General features: G+C 53.5%; 2 protein-coding genes across 5 annotated transcripts in view; both read right to left on the reverse strand.

The window, feature by feature from the left end:
• ARL6IP4 (ADP ribosylation factor like GTPase 6 interacting protein 4) overlaps positions 1–6,321 on the reverse strand; it is a 9,879-nt gene extending 3,558 nt beyond the window's left edge. For 3 of the 4 annotated variants that reach the window (XR_003092919.1, XR_003092917.1, XM_025198324.1), the window contains exons 1-5: positions 6,189–6,321; positions 5,580–5,779; positions 4,815–5,135; positions 3,546–3,663; positions 1,395–1,464 (exon numbers count right to left, since the gene is read on the reverse strand). Coding sequence is in view for 2 of the 4 variants with exons in the window: in XM_025198324.1 (XP_025054109.1) it covers positions 1,395–1,464; positions 3,546–3,663; positions 4,815–5,135; positions 5,580–5,766 (696 nt within the window). In the remaining 2 variants the exon portion in view is untranslated. Of the gene's footprint in view, positions 1–1,394; positions 1,465–3,545; positions 3,664–4,814; positions 5,136–5,579; positions 5,783–6,188 lie in introns of all 4 variants that reach the window. The other variant, XM_025198331.1, reaches the window with a different exon arrangement.
• On the reverse strand, positions 6,189–12,478 carry OGFOD2 (2-oxoglutarate and iron dependent oxygenase domain containing 2). Its single transcript, XM_025198339.1, has 4 exons — positions 11,999–12,478; positions 10,803–11,060; positions 7,697–9,680; positions 6,189–6,321 (listed from the first exon to the last, which is right to left on the reverse strand). Exons 1-3 carry the CDS (start codon positions 12,035–12,037, stop codon positions 9,405–9,407), a joined length of 573 nt encoding a protein of 190 aa, XP_025054124.1. The 5' UTR covers positions 12,038–12,478; the 3' UTR covers positions 6,189–6,321; positions 7,697–9,404.
• Between the last annotated feature and the right edge of the window lie 819 nt (positions 12,479–13,297).

Raw genomic sequence — 13,297 nt, forward strand, 5'->3', positions numbered from 1 at the left:
TCCCTCCACCCCCAAAGAGCTTGGAAAACTGCCAACACTAGTGGCTCAAAAATCACAGAAAAGCCGGGCTGGAGAGGACCTCAGTCCAACCCCCACTCAACCGCCTCTCTAAGTCATCCCAGACCAACATTTCTCGACACTGCGCTTACATTTCCAGCGATGGAGATTCTGCAGTGTCTCTTGGTAATCTGTCCCCTGGCTTGACCCCGCTCCGCACGAGAGAGCACTTCCTAATATACAACTTAAATCTCCCTGGGTGCGCTTTCAGCCCAACACTTGTGGCCTGTGGATGCAACAGCTGATCACCATCCTCTTGATAACAACCTCTTGTGTCTGAAGATTTACCAACCCCCTTCGGTCTTTTCTTCTCCAAGCTAAATAACCCCAACTCTTCTAACCCTTCCTTTCACTTCGTGTTATCTAAGACTCTGGTCATTTGTGTTGCTCTCCTCTAGACGCTTTCCAATTAATCCATGTCTGTCTTGAAGTATGGTGCCTAAAACTAGATGCAGTACTGCAGGTGAGGCCTTACCAGTGCTGAACTGACTGGAAAAATCCTTTCCCTTGATTTGCTTGAGATACTCCTGTACCTGTTACTACACCCGAGGATGCTATTAGACTTTTTCAGCAATACTACACTGACTCCAGTGCAGCTTGTGGTCCACCAAAACCCCCACGTCCTTTTTCTCTGACTGCAGCTCAGCCAGTCCTTCCCTCTGTGTGTGTATGTACTTGGCTGTTCTGTCCTCAATGCAGCACTTGTCCTTACTGAATTTCATCCAATGTGTTTCTGATCATTGTTTTAATTTCTCAAGGCCATTTTGAAGCCTAACCATGTCCTCCAGAGTGTCTTCTGCTCCCTGCAACTTTGGTGTCAACAGCAAGTGGATCAAGTGTAGGCTGATTTCCATCCTCCAAGCCACTAGTGAGGGTACTGAACAGCACCAGACCTGTGGAAAACCCCACTCGATCCCTCCCAGTTAGATGTGGAGCCACTGACCACTGGTCGTGATAACTCAACTAGTCTGGCATGCACTCGACAGTTGTTCATCCAGACTGCAACTTCTTAGTTTACTTAGGAGGACATTAAGGAACACAGCATGAAAAGCCTTACTGAACCTGAGGCCTGGCATCTCCACTGTTCTCCCCCATCCACAAAGCCCATCTCCTTGTGACACCAAGATGGGTGAGCACAACTCGCTCTTGACTCCACGCTCCTCCTGCCCTTGCTGGATGGACACCGCTTGTCCCAGTTCGGAGATGGGGGAGGGAAACCAAGGGAGGTTACCAGCTGTCTAAGGCTAACAGAGCCAGGAATCTTGGTCCTGCGTTCAAGCCTCTAGACGGCCTCTCAGTGGGAACCTGAAAGGCTTTGCAATGAGGAGATGACCTACCTTGTTAATCTCTTTGTGCCTTTCTTTGGTGACTATTTCTTCGAGTACTTCTCCATCTCCTTTAATAAGCCTGGAACAAAAGCACATCAACGCGGCCGGTGGAGCCGACCAGCCGGTTCGCGCCGACCGTAAGCAACACATTGCTTTGTTTCCCCAGCAGCAGAAGGTGGCAGAGGGCTGTTCCTGCCTGAGGCGTGACTGGGCTTTTCACTGCCTTTCCCCCGCACCCAGCCTCTCCTTGGGAGGTACTGTTTCACATCAGAAGAGGTCCAACAAGCTGGACTTGTTGATGGAGATGCCGGAGGCACCTTCTGTGCTGGCGACGGCCTGTTCTCAAACGGCGTCGAGAGGCTCTGCCAGCACAGACAGGCCGCAGCCTGGCATCCTGTGTACTCTCTAGGGATGCGGCAGGCTTGGCACCAGGAAGGAGGCGCAGCGCAGGCTGGGGCCAGATGCAGCTCTAACAGTCTGGCATAGGCTTGGAGCATCTCGGCAGCTTCTACTTTCTAAGCTGGGAGCAACTCCAGGCCCCGTGGTAGGACACCAGGAGCCATGTTGTGGCCAATCTTAGCCGGATTAAAACGCACAGCTCTGCTCATCAGTTCCTTGGGCATGACCCCCCCACCTGGCCGCTCCACGAGCTAAGCTCTGTCAGGCCTGACGTTCCTCAGCCTTACATGATGCTAGCAAGATGCTAATCAAGCCAATTGCACCAGCAGGCCACAGAGAAGCTGTGCTCCAAGGGGAAGGGATCTCGCATCTGCCAGTCCCACGACCAGCGGCGTTGCTGCACAGACAACAGGCGCTGGCATGGTTCTGCGCCGGCTTGAAGTTAATGGGCACTGACAGCCTCCGTTGCAAGGCAGGAGGCTGCAACTCTCAGGCCAGTCCCTCCCCACTGCAGCTGCTGGGCACCCAGAAACTGGAGATGTGCTTGGCCGTGCAGAGAACCAGGACAGGGGCAGCAAGTTTAGTAGCAGAAGCCATGGAGCAAAGCGGGCTTTGATCCCAGGGGATCTGCTCGTGCAAACCCCTCCCCCGAGCCCTGCAGCTGCCTTCTATTTTTAAGCCTGGCCTTGTCACACCCAGTTTTCTTCAGCTTGATAATTCCTGCTCGCTTGAAGAGGCAGCTTCACAAAAACTGGGTCATTTTTGCTTCCTGACTGTGATGTTTTCTTTGGCTCCTGGGCTGCAGCCGCCTGGAGCAGAGGGGCAATCTGCCTCCTCCCCCAGCTTCCTCAGTGGCCCAAGTCTGCGTTTTAGATGTGACGGGCAAGAAAGTGCCCGGGCCAGGGACTCTCGGCCAGGTTTGTTGGCTCAGACCTGTGTTTAGCTCGGGAAACAGAGCCACTCCCTGGCAGAGAAGGGAACGTGCCTTCAGCCTTGGGTAATGAGGCATGAACCAGATCTACCTGCAGTGATCGCAGCTCTGGAGCCCGGGTGCTGCACCTCTCAAGGTCTCCCAAGGCTTGGTCCTACAAGGCTCCCTGCGCTCTCTCTGTGGGAGCACGGAGCGCTCAAGGGTACGTGGGAAGTGCCTAGCCCGACAGCCTCTCCTAACAGACCCAGCCCATCTCCAAACAGCAAGCCCCTTTCCTCTCCCTCTGGCTTTGCACTTAGTCTCCGCATCTCTCCTCCTCAAGCAGAGACCAACACAGCTTACACGGCATTTCTGGCCCCGTATGCTTTAGGCCTCGAGCCGGGTTCAGCTTCTACCGTGGCAGCAGGGCTGGATGTGATGCCGCGGGGACGGCCCAGGAGCTCGCTGCAGACAGCAACTGCCCCTGGAAGCAGGTGGCGAGGGACTGGGAGACTCCCGTCACTAACACTGGGGCTCCGACTACATCTGTGTAGGCTCCCACCTTGCTACAGGAAACTCTTAAGTAGCTAATGCTGACCCCATCGGCCACCTCATCCTTTACTAAACACCCGATTGTTCCACTGGCTTCACTGAGATGAGCATTCTTGTCCCTTGTGTGGACACGGTTAACTAAGGTGGGTGGAACATTTCTCTCATCCACTGCTCCACTCCTGCCACGTGTCTGTGAACCAGCTCCACGTGCTCTATCAGAGCTTTGTGAATTTGAACCTGCCTCCCCCACTGCTCCCAGACCCCCTCCTTCCTGGGCTGCTGGTCCCCTGGGACTGTACCTTGTTCTCCCCGTTTCGGGATCCACGACCTTCCTTATGACGCTTTGCCTTGCGTCCCACTCTTCTTTCGTCATGGGCTTCATAGCCTGGATTCGGGATTTTTGCTCATCTGTCAAAACTGGAATGCAAACCTCAGTGAGAGCATTGAAGAGGAACCTGCGCTTACAGGGCCCTTTCCGCTGGAGGAAGTCGGGGTTGGGGGCCTTACAGGGGCGCTGCTTTGTGCAGCATGCTGCCCATCGCGTGGGGGACAAGTCTCATTCCCAAGAGCTGGCCACCCCAAAGAGGTTACAAGCAAACTATTCAAGCCTGCCCATGCCCCCGGCAGGGAGAGAGCCCTGTCTCCATAAGGAAACTGCAGTTGGCCCAAGGTTACAGCAGATAAGCTTCTCAAGAGCACTTGGCATTAGCACACCTCTGCTCCCAGTGATATAACACCGCTGTGTTTTCCAAAGAAGTCAGAATATCTGAACTGAGCTGAAGCCAGGCAGTTCTGGGACCCTCCAGATGAGCGACTCTGCAACACAAGCCTCATCTGATTTGCTACTTAACAGACTCCAGCAGCACTTGGATTTCCAATTTAAGGTCTGGGGTAAAACTGCTAATCAGTTTTAGGACCCTAAATTCCACTGACTGGCAGTGAGACACAGGGATGAAGGCTCAGATCCTCAAAAGGTATCCAGACACCTAACTCCCCTGGAAATCAGAGAGGAGGAAAGTGGGGTCCAGCAGACAAAGGCACTGCCTCAGAGAAGGTCCCTGCTTTTCCGTCTCTATCAAGTCTCTGAGGTGCTTTCAAAATGTTGCTTCTGATCATGGATTTCCTGCACTCCTGATTCACCCAGGAGATACAGGAGTGGGAGGACTGTGGGATCTGCACCTTAAATCAATGCCAGGTCCTGTACAAAGGATCAAGCCGCAGTCCGCAGTGAGCAGACAAAGGCAGTCCTACCTGGTGTTACCAACTTCCTTTGAGCGGAAAAAAATATACTGGGAACTATCACCTCGCCTTAACTGCCGACTCCAGAAGCTCGGTCAGTGTCTCGTGTGCGGGTACGTCCTTTCATTCTGAATTTTTAGGAAGATTACCAAGAAACCACTGATTTTGGGCCCCTATGTTTGTTCCCCAGAAAGGCATCAAGCTTGGGCGGGAAAGAGAGCAAAAGGCTTATCAGCTTTTATTGCTACAAGGATCCGCTTAATTAAAGTGTGGGAGAGATGAACGGCTTCTCTGCTCACTGACAGAGCAGGTGGAAACACAGCTATTACCTGGACCAGATTCCACCAGAGAGTCCTTCTGCCATTGCTCCAGGGAAGGGCCAGGTGCCCCTTCTGCCTTGGCTTTCTCCTCCTTAGCCCTCTCCTTGCATTTCTTTTTCAGCTTCTTCTCTTTTTTCTTCTTCCTCTTCTTGTCCTTCTGCTTCGTTCGCTTCTTCTTGCTATGCCGCCTCTTTTTCGATTTGGGTTCGCTGTCGCTTGACTCATCTGAAGAGGAGCTGGAGGAAGAGGTCTCAGAGGATGAAGATGCTGTCTCAGAGGAGGAGGTATTCGCCGCCCTCTTTTTTTTATCCTTGTCCCTCTTCTTTCTTTCTGCAACACAGCGAGAAGGGGGTTGTAGAGAGAGAGCTCCCACCAAACCTGCTGGGGAGACTGTCATGCTCTCATTCCGCGCTACCCTGCTGTACAATTTGGGTTTTGCTCCTCTTTAGATGCCTGAACAGCACAGCCGCTGTGAAATCCCATGGTGCTAATGCTTTAATGAGATTACACCAGGGTGGAGGGCAATAGGGAGAGCACAAAGGTGACAGATCAGCACACCTGATATCTTTGGGCTCTAGAGATCAGAAGATGACGGCAATGGGTGTGGAGCATGTGCCAAGGTGACTGTGGGAAGGCGCCTGTTGCTAACTGAGCTACAAGGAAGCGGCGAGTGTCCCTACCTCAGCCCTCATTGTGCATCTGCCCCAGGGCTGCTCACAGAGCCGGGTGAAAAGCCAGCACTCAATGGTGGCCATTGCGCCCACCTGCTCTTACCTTCCTTAGTGGAAGCAGAGCTGGATCTGCGGCGGTGAGACCCAGAGGCCCTTTTCCTCGTGGGGGAGGGGCTGCTTCTGCGGGAATCCTTGCTGCTCTTTCGTCCCTTCTTTTCCTTCTTCGTCTCCTGCCGGCTTCGTGAGTCACTCCGGCTCCGGGACCGTTTCCTGGACTGGCTGTGAGCCATTGCGCCGGGAGTCCTGCTTTAAAGCATTTATTTTGCTGTTGCTCGTGGTGTTAATACAGGACAGCAAAACCAAACTGATCAGGTCCCCTGAGAGCTGGGGAGACTCTCCAGAGGCATCCCCAACCCAGCAGCTCTCTGCCCACTCTAGCTGGAGCTACATGAGCCATGCTGCTTAAACCCCCAGTTGTGCTCATCTCGAAATAACTGTCAAGGCTAGGTTCACTGAAGTACATCAGACTTGCCCTACACCCGTCACTTCTTTTGTCCTGCGGTTTTAGGGATGGTTTACGTGGATGTGTTAGATCAGTGGCTAAAAAAATCGGGGTTCGCTAAGCAAGCCCTTCCCAGGAGGTCCGTAAAATAAAGCTAACAGCGCAGCACTGAGAGCTGGGAGCAGATGTGAATCTAGCGGAGGACCTTACCCCTATATCTCCACTACGCCGTTCATGAGACAACTCTCCTTTGCTGTCCAAACGGCCCTCCCTGCTTCGGGTTGGCAGGAGATGTCCTCGTCCGCCTCTGTGCCCTCCTCCTTTTAGCTGTCAGAAGTCGTTCCTGCGAGAGAGAGCAGCAGTGTTAGAATTACCACTGCACGATCCACCATTTCTTTTCGCCCTTACTCGCACAATGCAAGGGTTTAAGGTTGTTCCCAAACCCGTGCCCTCACCTAACCCTCTGCACCGTGTGAAGGACTGATGCACGTTCCTTAGCAGTGACTGGACCTCACTGCGCGATTGAAATGGTCACTGACAACGTATTTGCCATCCGCAAGGAGCGTTTCCATTCGGAGCTGAATGGAGGAGAGTCAATTACGTCATGATTTAAAATGCTGATTAGAGCCACCAGCCAAGGAAGGATTTTTAACGTCCCAGTTTGCTTCCCCGAAGGGAACCGGCACCTTGTTCCTTCAGCCCAACACCCCGGCAATGGGCGGCGGGGCCCAAGCAATCTGTGATTAGGTGCAAGCGCATTACACTCGTCGTTTTTAACAGGAAGGCAGCATCAGTGCAATTGGTACAGGGAAGCGTTCTCTCTTTGCTAACATTTCCCAGCTAGTCTGTTAATTAGCTGCCTCTCTTCCATCTGCAAGCACAAAAAGTCCAAGAGTTCATTGCAAATGAATCAGAAGCCCAGCCCGATTTCCAAAGGAAGGTTTCCGCGTGGCGCGGCGCCGGAAGTCCCGCGCGAAGGACGCGTGGAGAAGTTCAGCTCCGTCCCGTAACGGGCGACGGCAGGCAGCGATTCTGCACACGCGCGAGACGCAGCGGCCTTGGCCCTGGGTCCCGACGCAAGCTCGATCTCCGCTACGCAGCCGCGTAACCGCAGCCGGTTTTACGAGGGTTGCAGGAATAAAGCCCGCGCGTCCCTCTACTTGCCGCGGCCTCTCTCCGTTATCGCTATCTGCGACGCTGGGCAGGGCAGAGGCTCAGGCGAGGAGGCAGCGCGGCCACCGCGCGACGCTGGAGTCCGGGGCAAGCGGGTCCTGGGGAACGACCCCGTCCGCGGTGGCGCCGACGGTCACCGGATCCCAGGGGAGTTTAGGCGTCTCGCGTGCACGAGGCGTCCCGGCCTTCCAGCTTCTTCCGGACTGACTCCCCGTCTCCGAGACGAGCCCGTCGGCGTCCCCCAGGCAGAAGGGGCGAAGCGCTGCTGTCCCTCGGCCGGTGAAACAGGCTCGTCCAGGACAGTGTCGGGACGGTCCAGGAGACGTGCGCGAGGCTGGGACAGGCTGACGTCTGGCACGGATGGGGCCGGGCACTGTCCCATCCGTGCGCTGGGTCCGGTCCAACCCCCCTGGACATCCTGGCTGGCCCGACGGCTGTGGCCTCATCTCACTGGGAATCTGGTCCCGGGAGGGCCCGCATTACGCATGCGCACTGGCGCCTCGCCCCTTTCTGCCCCCCGCCCGGGCCGCAGGTAAGGGGCTCACCCGAGCGGGGCCGGACCCCGTGCCCGGGGCCGAGCGCTGCGCCCCGCCGCTGCTCCGGTGATCTCCCGACCCACTTCCGGTCCCGCGGTGTGGCGCTGGGCGGGGCCCGGCCGGAAGCGCGGGCCTGGGCACGTTGGTTCCGACCACTTTATGTGCCCCGGTGGAGCCAGGCCACGTGATCCGGGAGCTGCCAGGGGAAGGGCCTGGGATCAGAGGTGGGGGCTTGCCCTGCCCTGCCCCCTCCCAGGTCTGCAGCCCTGCAAGCCCGCCATGAAGGTGACTTGCAAACACTGAGGAGTTGAGCCCGAGCCCTGCCACTTGGAGAGCCCAGCTAGGGACTACCCCAGCCTTACACAGCTGAAGGGCAAAGGCAGGAACAGAGCCTGACCCGGCTGCCAGCCTGCGAGGAGGAGCAGGGGCTTACTCCCCCAGCCCCCCGGGCCCTGCCTGTTTAATGAGCTATTTGCAGGCTGAGTTTCGCATCCCCAGGCAGCAGCAGACAGCCTGGCAGATTTCTCTTTCATTAACTTAATTTTCTTGGGGTAATTCAAATGCAAATAAGAAGCGCAAACATTTCCGGCTGAAGGAAATTAAGAGCCCGTGATTGGTTTTCTCAATGCAGAAAACAGCGAGAAATAAGAATCCTTTCTGTTCCGAGCGTGAGGTTCAGCGTACGGACCTAATGGCGTTTTCTCTTTCCAGAATGCCAGTTTAATGAGTTTTGCAAATGAAAAAGCTCATCAGTGCTGCACGCTAATTAGACAGCAAGCCCAAAATGCTTCAGATCTGCTGGGAAGGTTTAAAATTAACGCTTTTCACGTAAACTATGACAGTGATGCTTCATCATCATTAATTATGCAAATGAGAGCGATCATACAGGGTACCATGGGAGCCACAGTAAATGAAGTGAAGAGGCCCATAATAACGACAATGGCGTATTTGTGTATTTGGGACACAGAGTTCGTTTTCCGTGGAGTCAAGCGAGGCAACCGAAAGCAGAGGGATTTGGCATCCTGAATATCAGCTTTTGGCATATGTGATCTGCAGCTTGGAATTAATGTCCTGAACTGATGGGTCCAGAGCCAGCAGGGACGTGCGATCATCTGTCTCTGCGCCATTTGCAGTGGGCCCCCAGTGCCAAATTCAGGAATTCAGATGGCTGCAGTGCCCAAGTCAGCACTCCTGCATTTGCTCTTCTCTTGGCGACATTTATAGCAGTGCTCAGCTCAGAGGGACACCCCTATGGCCCACGGAAGGGGTCACTTCTGCCCGGGCTCGCCTTCCATTAGAGCTCTTCCACTTCCAACTCTTTCGCCTTTGCAGCTGGTTCCTGCTTGTTTGGAAACAGCAGCATCTCCGAAGGGGGCTGCTCAGTGCTCTCTGCGGGGATGCGAAGCCGCAACGAGTGAAACACTTGCACTTGTAGAGCAACACCGGGGTCTGTGTTTGGCTTTTAAGGCTCAGCCTTTTGGGGCAGCTTGAACAAGCCTGACGTGTTCAGTGGAGGACGACTTGAGTGCACATACACACAGGCGGCTCTCAGATGTCAGTACTGGGTAACTGGGCTAACCACTGCCAAGGGCCAACTACTGCACTTGTGCTGGTAAAGTCTGACTCCCTGCTCTGTGCTGGGGTGGTCACTGTGGTTCGATTGGGCAGGAGCTCGCTTCAGCTGGTGCAGTCTGGCCAGTTCGGTCCTTGTCCTCTGCTACAATACAGAGCATAAATCCACTGTCTCAGGCTCGTCCCCTTCTGGGCTTCTTGTAAACCCGTCTCCAAACCCCTCAGCTTCCACCAGCTGCGGTTTCTTGTTGCACATGGGACAGAGCTGGTTGCGGATGGCAGACGATCTCATCCACACAATGAGGTTCCAGCGCTCCCCAGAGGTGATGGGGAGTGACCCGTGCATCTGCCCTCCCCGGTGAAGCAAGCCATGAGATACCACGTGCTCGATCTCAATGTACCTTGGCACTGGGCTTGGAGCCTGGGAAACAGGGGAGGCAGAAACCAGGTTACAAAAATACTCTCCTGCTGCTGACTCTCCCAGATGGTTAGAGCATCCTTTCACGGCCCCCCCCACCTTTCTCCCCAAAGCCCTTTGTTAGGCTGTAGGCAGGGAACGCTTAACCGCAATTGCAATGGACCTGCTTCTGCACTGAGAGCTGCGAGCTGTTAAACCAGTGTAGCTCAACCTTTTTGGAGTGGAGGCAGCTCTGGGAAAATGCCAACTCTTAGTTTTTACCTTTTTACCTACAGAAAAGGAATAGAGTGGCTATCCTGCTGCAAAGAACTTGGAAAGACCACAGCTTTAGATTTCTGTTTGAAATCTCTGGTTTACCTTGTGAATCACAGTTGCAAACCTAACAGTGCTGCCATTATGTGGCACCCACAACACCCTCGAAAAGATCCAAAGGCACCACAGGGTGCCCCGGCACCCTGGTTGAGCATCACCATGTTAAACTGTTTAGTACGGTTGTTTGGGGGTAGTGAACAGTGGCTACAGGGAACTCAGGCATGCAGAGTGTCAGAGCAGTATGGCCAGCACATGGAGGGTCTTGGCTGAAAGACCTAGTAGCCACAAGTGGCTCTGGCTTTAGTTTTGCATCTTGTCTGAAGGTAACTGATTTCTCCTTTCAGTCTTTTTGGAGAGTTTTCTCCACCTCCTCAAAATTAGTTGAAATGAGGATGAAGGAAGGGTTTCCCTCTCGTTTCGGACATGACAGTTAGCTGGATCATCTCTGAGTGACAGCAGTTAGCTTAACTGGCTGTGATTAGTTTCCTGCTGTGAGGAGTTCAGATGAGCGTCCTTCTGCACAGAGCACAGAATGGAGCGGTTGTGACTGAGTCCAGCCGCAGGCAAACTGGTATCAGGCAACAAGCTCGCTAAATGTTCACCCCTCCAAAGTCACAGCTCCCTACTCACTCTCTCTTAGATTAGAAACCTAAAATCAGCCCAATGAAAATTCTCCGGTTTGATCTGTGAGCACCAAACCTCTTAATAGCTCCCCTTTTAGCTCCCTCGTTCAGTAAGTTCTCAAAGCAAAGCTAATGGCTGGATCCTGCTCTACTGAGCAAGAAAGAGCTGCTCAGAAAGGGATTTTGGTACCTGCTGGAAATCTCCAAAATACAAGTTGCCCTCAGTGAATTCCTTTCCCAGGGACACGTTTAAAGTGACTTCGGCGTTGTCATAGTGGCAGCTCAAGTCCAGATCTTGGTGAAGTGCATACTTGACAACAAAGGCTTTGTGGCTGTCCAAGGAATCTCCTCCCAGGTCTGGGTACAGCAGCGCTGTGATAGGCTGCAGGTATTTCTCACGCAGAGGTGTAATGAAAGCTTCATCCAGCCCCAGCTCATTTAATAAGACCTGTATGAGAGAGAGCAAATGGGAACAGGCAGACAGTGGTCTGGTTCCTTCTGCTAGCTCCTCAGCAGTGCTGTGGAGCCTCCCCGTGCTCAGTTTTTTTCCCTGCCAACCTCCCTGCTTATTGGGAAGAGCTACAGGCCGCTGGCTGCATTCAGGCTGGGAAGCAGATGCGGGGTAGGTTTGACACTGGCATGGGTAGGATGATATACAGCCAGCTTTTATTTGGATTTTGGCCTGTCCATATTGGTTATTTAGCTCTTCCAGAGGCCCTCTTATGTGGCCAGGATTCCAGAAGGCTGCCAATCCAGCCCTTCAGCAGCACAGATTTAACATGTAAACTGCCAAGGCCCTGCAATACCAAGTCCTGTGTGTATGGAGCACTTCTCAGGGAGCTCAGAGCGACATGCCAGGAAGGGTGCATCTAGCACGGGTCGTCACTTTGCTTTCTAAAAGAAGCTCTGGGGAGAGCGGCGAGTGTGCCAGGGTACGGGAGCTTCCTGTGCCCGTGCAGAAAGGCAAGAGGATGTGGGACTTGGACCAGAAACGGCCCTGAGCAGATGGCTAAGAAAGATGAACTCTATGATGAAGCGGCTAGAGTGGAGCCATACAGCAGGACTATCAAAGCCTGTCTCCTGAAGGACGGACTCTGCCTGGACTGTGTGTGTCCCGAGTTGGTTTGCAAACTGCGTGGCTGGTAGGTGTTATGAGCCTGATGTTAAGAGGTTCTGGCTGGACTTCTCTTTTTGCAAGAAGCATGCTGTGCTCGCAGCTACAAGACGGGCAGTAGTAGATTCTACACTCAGTAACAGATCAGGTTCTAATGTAGTTTTACTAGCCAGGCTAAGCCAGTCTGCACAGGCTGGAGGGGAATGGACTGGGAAGCTTGCAAGGAAACTGGGCTGATAAGGATCACTTCTAAGGGTCCTAAGAGTACATACCCCGTAGTTATTCATCGTGTTTGGCCTGCCTTTGGGCATGTCGGACTGCTCAAAGTTCTCCAGCTCTTCAATGAAGACTCGGCAGAACTCCTTGGAGAACACGGGAAGTCGATAGATCCTCTTATCTGGCCAAGAGAAAGCAGGAATCTCTTAGTAAGTACAATCGCAGCGCAGGATGGGTGGAAGAGATGCAGAACATTCTTGCTGTAAAACTCGCCTAGCTGGACACTACCACAGTCCTACAACAGCTTCCCCGGGCTGCTTTGGTTATTTAAATAGTTATCATTGCTGCAGCAGTGGAGCATGTTTATAGCTACTACTGGACATTGGAGGGCTTTGCTTCCAGGTTTTCCAGTCTAGTGGCTACAAGGTTTTGAAAGAGGCGGTGGTGAGGAAGCATTAGCTGAAGCGGTCAATAAAAGCAACCTTCTACTTTGAGACTGACAGTGTGATGCTTAGTTTTCACTGTATATCCTGTCAACTTCTCCTTTACAGAAAGGTCCTTCTGAGCATCTGGAGAGAAGTAGAAAAACCTTGAGCTTGGTACTGAGCAATAAAGACACATCTGCTCATATGGGAGCCATACTGGGTAAAGGGAGATGGTCTGAACTGGCAATTTTAGGGAAAAGGGGTTAAAAAATCCAGTCCCTCAAACAGATATGCAAAGGCCACAGAGTGACCCTGCAGCAGAGCCAAAATGCATTGTCTTAGCCCAGTGGTAGTCACCAGGGGGATGGCACTGATGTCTGGGTACTGCCTCCCTAGAGACCCTGAGGATAAAGAGGGCAACATCCTAGTGGCCTCCGGCCAGCTCTCTGACTACAATAGCAAGGAAGTGGTTTGAAAGCAGTGCTCTTCCCTGCTGAGGCTCTGGTGTGTGGACTGTCTGTGTCACTGATGAGTGACATGGCTTTACCTGAGAAGGCCTCAAGGAGGCACAGGAGGCCTTGCAGATCTGCAGCCTGCGATGTGCAATACTTCACGGTTTCCAAGAACTCAGGGGCCAGGAACGAGTCCTCGTGTTCATGGGGAGAAGCCAAAAAACAAAATGAACGTCCACAGCTTCCTTAATGTGTTCAGAGAAGGGGCCTTGGCCTAACCACGTTACCAGCTGCAAGTGTCTAGGGCCAAAGCTAGAGAGGTGCCCTCGAAAGGCTGAAAGCAGAGAGCTATAACATGCAGCTGTGTCCTTGGCACCTGCCCACAATCCTACGGGTGGGAGTTGTTTGCCTGTCACCACAGAGAGCGCACAGGTCGCCCTGTGGGCGCTCACGACCTAGCAGATCAGTGCAAACTGTC

Source organism: Alligator sinensis, unplaced genomic scaffold (genome assembly GCF_000455745.1).
Source record: "Alligator sinensis unplaced genomic scaffold, ASM45574v1 scaffold628_2, whole genome shotgun sequence".
In the NCBI taxonomy this organism is placed as follows: domain Eukaryota; kingdom Metazoa; phylum Chordata; order Crocodylia; family Alligatoridae; genus Alligator; species Alligator sinensis.